Source organism: Amphimedon queenslandica, unplaced genomic scaffold, assembly GCF_000090795.2.
Source record: "Amphimedon queenslandica unplaced genomic scaffold, v1.1 AMPQUscaffold_13511, whole genome shotgun sequence".
NCBI lineage: Eukaryota > Metazoa > Porifera > Demospongiae > Haplosclerida > Niphatidae > Amphimedon > Amphimedon queenslandica.
Window position 1 is genome coordinate 464,769 of NW_003546253.1, and position 7,056 is coordinate 471,824.

The following is a 7,056-nucleotide window of genomic DNA, read 5'->3' on the forward strand; positions in this document are numbered from 1 at the left end:
CCCTCCCCATCTCTCTCTTTCTCTCTCTCTCTCTTTAAGGTGTTTTATCCATGTGTGACTGATATCTTTGAGAAGAAGAACCCAATGAAACTAACCTACTGCCTACATGCATTATGGTAACTACACAACCACATTCATATATGTGTATAATGTTTATATACTGATACTTATACCATCAAAATAAACACCGCATCTACATGCATACACAAACCTCCCTTGTATATGTAACGTGTGCTATGTGTATCGTAGTCATCTATTGAAACAACAAGGAAAGGTTGATATGGCTTTGAGTTCTGCAGCTGTCGCTAATGGTAGCCCTAGATTCACTGAGAATGAGCTTAAATCTGCTAACCAAACACTGAGGAATGGGGAGGGTGTTCCTTCATTTGAAGTCATTGATAGATTAGTCCAAGAAGAAGTAAGTACTAGGCATAATGGATTGATTGTTTGTATAGTTTGTGTTTCTTTTTATGGCGAGTCATGTGTTACCCTGCTATGATAAACTGTCTCTCTATGTGTAGTGAGATTGTTTGTATAATCACTCTATCTGTCCTTCTCTTTTGATGACCCTTGATTCATTACTCTCTCTCTCTCTCTCTTTCTCTCCCTCACTCTCTCTCTCTCTCACTCTCTCTCCCCCTCTCTCTCCCCCTCTCTCTCCCCCTCTCTCTCTACATTAAGTTACAATACACTAATATTGAGATATTCAATGAACAAGTTGTTGAAGAAGAGCCACTCCAGCAGTCGTCTCCAACACTCCCAACCCCCAAGACCCCAGCCACTGATGATGATGAAAGTGATGATGATCTTTTTGATGATCCAAAATATATTCAAAGTACTAGCCAGTTTCTCTCTTTTCACTCTTTATCTATTTTTCCAGTGGCTGGTGGTACAATGGTTGCTCAACCGAGCAGTCCTGTTTTTGAAATGGGACCATTGCTTCAGAATCTAAAGTGTCACGGAGTTGGAATAGTAGCCACACTTTATCCTTGTACATCAGACAGGACCAGCAATGGATCCGATGAATGTAAAAGAGAGAGAGAGAGAGAGAGAGAGAGAGAGAGAGAGAGAGTAGAAAGTGGGGGAAAGGAGGAGGAAGCGATTGTTATCAGTTTGACAGTTTTTAAATTAATTCTATTATTCATTTTTCAGTTAATAAGGCTTTGTATAACATCAACTGTTGTGTTGAGGCTGGCTCTCCTCTTGAGACCCTCCGCTCTTTACAGAAACCAGCTGGGAACCTTCCGTTCCCTTACCTTGAAGCTGAAGACTATCAGTTAGCATTGGAACAAGAGAAAAAAGAAGGATTTCCACAGAAAACAATTGTAATCATGCACATAAATAAAGTTTATTAATATCAAATCAGGGTTTTCCACAAAACATGCTAAGTGAGCCAAGCAGCATGTTTCAGGAGCTGATATCCACTACAATACAGTACATGGCATTTGGAGCAACTTTGAAAATTTATAAAAAATTCAAATTTGATCGGAATCAGCTCAAACTTGCTACACAACATAAAAACATGTATATGTATCAGAAAAGATTATTAAAACTGAGAATTCTCTCCTAGTCATTTTTTGTAAAATTTGGCTATTGACCCTGTACTATAGTACAGGGACTTTGGCCCAATTTTGGAGCAACTTCAAAAATTCATAAAAATTCAAATTTGATTGGAATCAGCTCAAACTTGCTACACAACATAAAAACATGTATATGTATCAGAAAAGATTATTAAAACTGAGAATTCTCTCCTAGTCATTTTTTGTAAAATTTGGCTATTGACCCTGTACTATAGTACAAGGACTTTGGCCCAATTTTGAAGCAACTTCAAAAATTTATAAAAAATTTAATTTTGATCGGAATCAGTTCAAACTTGCTACACAACATAAGAACATGTATATGTATCAGAAAAGATTATTAAAATTGAGAATTCTTTTTTTGTAAAATTTGGCTATTGACCCTGTACTATAGTACAAGGACTTTGGCCCAATTTTGGAGCAAATCTAAAAATTCATAAAAAATTCAATTTTGATCGGAATCAGCTCAAACTTTCTACATAACATAAGCACATGTATATGCATCAGATAAAATTATAAAAATGAAGAATTCTCTTGTTTTCATTTTTGGAAAAATTTGGCCAGTGACCCTGTACTATAGTACAGGGACTTTGGTTCAATTTTTGAGCAACATGACACTGAGAAGAAGCTGCATAAACGCTATGCCAAAATCCTGTGGGAAACCCTGTATTAAATTTATTATTGTTTTAAGGTGGTGTATTCCGGGCTACACAGACAGCTCTGTGACTCACTGCTTGACAAAATGAGGTAAATTTTTTAATTTATTGTTTATTTAAATATTTATTTGTTTGTTGAATTTAGGCCAGGTGCTTATCTGCTAAGAGAAAGCACTACACTCTCAGACAGAGATTTTGTATTTTCATTTCGGTACATATCATAATATTAATCATACAATGTTTACAATCCTTTTAATATCATTATTCATTTTAGTAACGAGATTGGGATAAAGCACTGGAAACTGAATGTCAGTGAAGACGGAAAATTCACTTGGGGAAAAGGAAATAAAACATTCAGCAGTCTTGAATCATTCATACAGGTACATCCACAGGACTACATGTAAATGCATGTAAATTGTACTACATGTGTTGCATTTTATAGTATTTTGTATCGGCCTTGGCTAAAGTTACCAAGTTATACATATATCCTGGGACAACTTTCATGTTGCAGCTATCACAGTCTTCACTAACCACCGAGCAACATAAAGTAATTTTATTATTATTATTATTATTATTTTACTCTATTATTTTTTTGCATGTGTATAGTCAATACAGTCACTTAAAACTCCGCCAAATTTACTGACATACGGTCAACTAGTCTACGTCATTAATGATGTTAATTCAAGGATTAGGAGACAAAGAGCCACCACTACTAGAGAAGTACACAAATATAATATTGGTGCTCTTATGATGCATTTAATTTTTGTTCGTTATTTTATAGAGAGATAATACTGGTGGAAGTTCTAAAGCCAGCCCTGCTGTGGCTAGGAGGGAAACAAAGCAGAAATTAGAGCAAGGTCCAGTACCAGCTAACCCACTGAACAAAGTTAATCTTGAGTTGATTGACGATGACCCATGGAACAATTCAGTTAGTTAAAATGATTAGCTTATTACAGAAAAGAGTATCTATTTTTGTCAAAAATGGCTAGGAGAGGATTTTTCATTATGTATATTTTTTTCTGATGCATATACATGTAGAAAGATTTTGATTAATATTTTTTAATGAATTATTTTGTATCACTCTTCTGTAGCTTTTATTTTCTGTTAGCAGATCAAAAGCGGAAGATTTGCTAGACACTGAGGGATAGTGAGTAATATTATAAAATAAAAAAAATTAAAACAATCCTTGTTCTTCATTTCTCTACAGCCCGGGCTCTTTTCTAGTTCGCCCTAGTGAAAAAGTTCCTGGAGATTATGCCCTCGCTTTTCGTACAAGAAACGAGATACGGCACTGGAAGATTGTCAAGTCCAATCATAAGTATTATGTACATCCAAGACCTAATTCATATTCCTCTGTTGCCGACATAGTTCAAGTAAGAGATGATTCATAAATTTCATTGGTAGAGCTACACTGTACATGTACTACAGTAGAAATTTTGAGTCAAATGCTGTGTGGAGAATTTAACAAAATAATAAATAAACACCCTTTATTTTATTTTATTTTATTTTCTAGCATTTCAGAGATGCTGTTGGAGCAGAAACTGGCCTAGTAATGTCACCTTTAAGACCTCGAAAAAATGAAGTAATTTAAATATAATAAATAAATAAATGATTATTATAATTGTAGCCTCCTCCAGTGGAGAAAAAGAATTCGGTTGATAATTCCGCTATACATGTACATGCATTAGACGATCGCTCGGTCACACCTCCTCCTCTTCCTCCCCTACCTCATAAACCTGATTATAGACAATCAGAAAGTAATTAATATAATAGTTATTAATAAATTAATAATAATAATAATAATAATAATTCTTTTTATTACTCCCTCACTCTCTTTCTTCTAGCAATGAATGTACTACCCACCCCCTCCCTCTCTCGTTTGAACCCTGCTAATATCACCAGCTGGTCCACTGATGATGTAGCAACCTGGCTTTGTCAACAAGGGCTGGGCCAATTCTCCCCCATCTTTATAGAGAACTGTGTCGACGGGGAATGTCTGCTGACTCTTGATAATAATTTACTAAAAGATGACCTTGGGATAACTCAATTAGGATATAGATCTAAGATAATGAAGAGAGTCCAAGCATTAAAGGCGATGTTACATCCTGAACTATAACATAGATACAGCCACATAATTTTAAATTGATATTTGTGATACACACACACACACACACTGGTATGTTTACTGTTTTATTATGATAGTTTTTTTATTTGTGGAGTTTCTAAAATGATGATTATTATGATTCTCACTTAGTGCAAATTCAGTATAAACTTCCTTGCAGTCCGAAATAGATTTCAAATTGCTTTAAAAAAGTATATAGTACAGGGTTTCTGACCATCAAACTTTTCCAGTATTCCATTTATTATTAATAACAACAATAGTATTTTTGTTATTATTTTAAAGATGAAAGAGAAGAGGGGTTTATATTTAAATAATAGAAATGGAAAAAATGAAAATGATACAAATTAATAATAATAATATTGAGACACAAAAGACAAAATAGAAATAATAATAATAATAATAATAATGAAGTCTAATAATAATAATAAGTACAAAAATTGAGAAAGAAAGTAAACAATCATTTTGTATAGAAAGTCGGAAATTGGTCATTAATATTATTATACACATAATAATAATAATTATTATTATAATTAATAATCAGCAAGGATTATTAATGAACGAGCTAGCTCTCCAATATTGACAACAGTTCATTTGAATGGGACTGATCACCAGAAGTTGATAAATTATCAAAAAAATGTGGATCACCAATATTATCCAGTATCTCCTTGAGATTCTAAGAAAAAGGGAGAGAGAGAGAGAGAGAATAAAATTATAGCTAAAATGGAGCACAATAACAGTATTAGCTCACTTCTAAATTATCATCGATATTAGACATCTGTTGCTGCTGCTGTGGATGAGTTGGAGGGCCGCCTTGCTGACTATTATTATTATTATTCATTAAGTTATTACTGCTCCCATTGAGGCCTGGAGGCAGAGGCAATGGAGGAGGAGGAAGAGGAGGGGCATTGTTGCTAATTAAGTGTGGGGGCGGTGGTAGATTAGGAGGTAACTCTTGTTTGGGAGGAGGGGGAGGGTTTGAGTGTGGCTTTTTAATGGAGGCTGGTGTTTTCGGAGTACCAGGAGTTTCATTCTTCATTCTTTTGGAAACAGGACCATCTAGATTTGTATAAATGGGGCCATTAAATTTAGAGCTGATTTCGTGCAAAAAGTAATTTTGGCATGCTTAAACTTTCTACATAGCATAAGGGCATCAAAATGTATCAGAAAATGTAATAAAAATTTGGGGTGATTTTGGAGCCATTTTTTGGAAAAAAAATCATAGGCTATAGCCTTGGGTACTTTTCAGAAATTGGCTCATTTTTAAAATGGCCGTAACTCAAAAAATTGAAGTCAGAATGAGCTCAAACTTGCTATGCAGCATAAGGACATCAATATGTATCAGAAACTTTAATTAAAATTGGCGATGGTTTCGGAGCCATTTTTTGGGAAAAACCATGGACTACATGTACATATACATACCTTCTTCATCAGTCTCTCTGGAATGTGCTTTCCAATTGGCACTAGGATCGATCGTTATCTCCTCCACCTCCATTTTGTTGCTACACGTCATAAATAAACATTGTTAAATAAACAGTGTTAAATGTGAGGGTGTGATCTTACTTATTGACTCCAGAGAGTATTCCCCATATATACTGATCCACCTCAAGTCCTTCTAGCTGTGCGCTGTTGTTGCAAACCGGACACCTCCACGTACCTCTGTCACAGTTGAGTTGTAAATAAGACTGCAAGTCAAAACACTAAACAACAACAACATTAATAGTAACAACAAGATTATTATTATTATTATTATTATTATTATTATTATTATTATTATTATTATCATTATTATTATTATTATTATTATTATTATTATGAAGGAAAAACAAAGCATAACTAATAACAGAGAAAAACAAAAAAGGGAAAGGAGAGGGAAGGCCCTATGGGAAAACTAAACAAAGCAAAAAACAAAACAAAGAAACTATACGTGTATTAAGAAACTAATAATAATAATAATAATAATAATAATAATAATAATAATTATTATTATTATTATTATTATTATGAGTAGAACATTTGTAAATGTAGCAAGAAAATAAAAAATTAAAAATACATACATGCATGTACACGCATAAATAATATTAATAATGTTAGTAGTAGACTAATTATTAGTAACAATAATGTTTATTACCTGTATATGTTTACAATCAGCTCCTCTGGCTGGTAGCTGTATCCTCTTAAAAGTAATGGGACACTTCAAAGAGACTAGGATACCAGTTTGCTGTATGCTATCATCGTTATTGCTCTGAAACCACCTCTTGACTAAGAGAGAGAAAAACAGAGAAAGAATGAGGAAAAGGAAACCCTAATTTGATTTCAAAACACTACATATGAATACATTAAACACTGGTGTATATACAACATACACGTATACATTGTGTGTATCTTACTCTTAGCCACACAGTGTTCTGCTGGTAAAAGACGCTTTCTTAGTAAACCTTGCAAGACAGAACCAACTGAGGGCCTATGTACCAACTGTAACACAAACAAATGAGACTGGAGGGAATGGGAGAGTAGAGAGAGAGGAGTAAAGCAGGTGTATGTGCTATTAAACAACTTACACAACAGCAGGCAGTAACTGTGATCTCAAGGTAGTTGTGGGTTGGTTGACAAACTTGCTTGAGGTGCAAAGGTTTATGCAAATGCTTAGAGTCGCCCTTAAATAATAACAACAACAATAATGATAACAATAATGATATAATAA

At 34.1% G+C, this 7,056-nt stretch overlaps 2 protein-coding genes across 2 annotated transcripts in view; one reads left to right on the top strand and one right to left on the bottom strand.

Annotated features, from left to right (window-relative positions):
- Nucleotides 1-4,493, top strand: part of LOC109589532 (uncharacterized) — a 5,738-nt gene extending 1,245 nt beyond the window's left edge. Inside the window, exons 4-19 of the mRNA XM_020005596.1 lie at nt 40-116; nt 250-418; nt 682-835; nt 881-1,027; nt 1,153-1,325; nt 2,269-2,324; nt 2,379-2,444; nt 2,508-2,613; nt 2,676-2,780; nt 2,840-2,953; nt 3,015-3,161; nt 3,325-3,380; nt 3,441-3,606; nt 3,747-3,815; nt 3,861-3,990; nt 4,078-4,493. Coding sequence (XP_019861155.1) covers nt 40-116; nt 250-418; nt 682-835; nt 881-1,027; nt 1,153-1,325; nt 2,269-2,324; nt 2,379-2,444; nt 2,508-2,613; nt 2,676-2,780; nt 2,840-2,953; nt 3,015-3,161; nt 3,325-3,380; nt 3,441-3,606; nt 3,747-3,815; nt 3,861-3,990; nt 4,078-4,349 — 2,007 coding nt within the window. The 3' untranslated portion in view covers nt 4,350-4,493. The remainder of the gene's footprint in view (nt 1-39; nt 117-249; nt 419-681; nt 836-880; nt 1,028-1,152; nt 1,326-2,268; nt 2,325-2,378; nt 2,445-2,507; nt 2,614-2,675; nt 2,781-2,839; nt 2,954-3,014; nt 3,162-3,324; nt 3,381-3,440; nt 3,607-3,746; nt 3,816-3,860; nt 3,991-4,077) is intronic.
- Nucleotides 4,494-4,649: 156 nt separating this feature from the next.
- Nucleotides 4,650-7,056, bottom strand: part of LOC100641455 (zinc finger MIZ domain-containing protein 1-like) — a 4,561-nt gene continuing 2,154 nt past the window's right edge. Inside the window, exons 3-9 of the mRNA XM_020004790.1 lie at nt 6,914-7,014; nt 6,743-6,848; nt 6,484-6,614; nt 5,916-6,052; nt 5,775-5,854; nt 5,104-5,411; nt 4,650-5,028 (exon numbers count right to left, since the gene is read on the bottom strand). Of these exons, the coding sequence (XP_019860349.1) occupies nt 4,918-5,028; nt 5,104-5,411; nt 5,775-5,854; nt 5,916-6,052; nt 6,484-6,614; nt 6,743-6,848; nt 6,914-7,014 (974 nt within the window). The 3' untranslated portion in view covers nt 4,650-4,917. The remainder of the gene's footprint in view (nt 5,029-5,103; nt 5,412-5,774; nt 5,855-5,915; nt 6,053-6,483; nt 6,615-6,742; nt 6,849-6,913; nt 7,015-7,056) is intronic.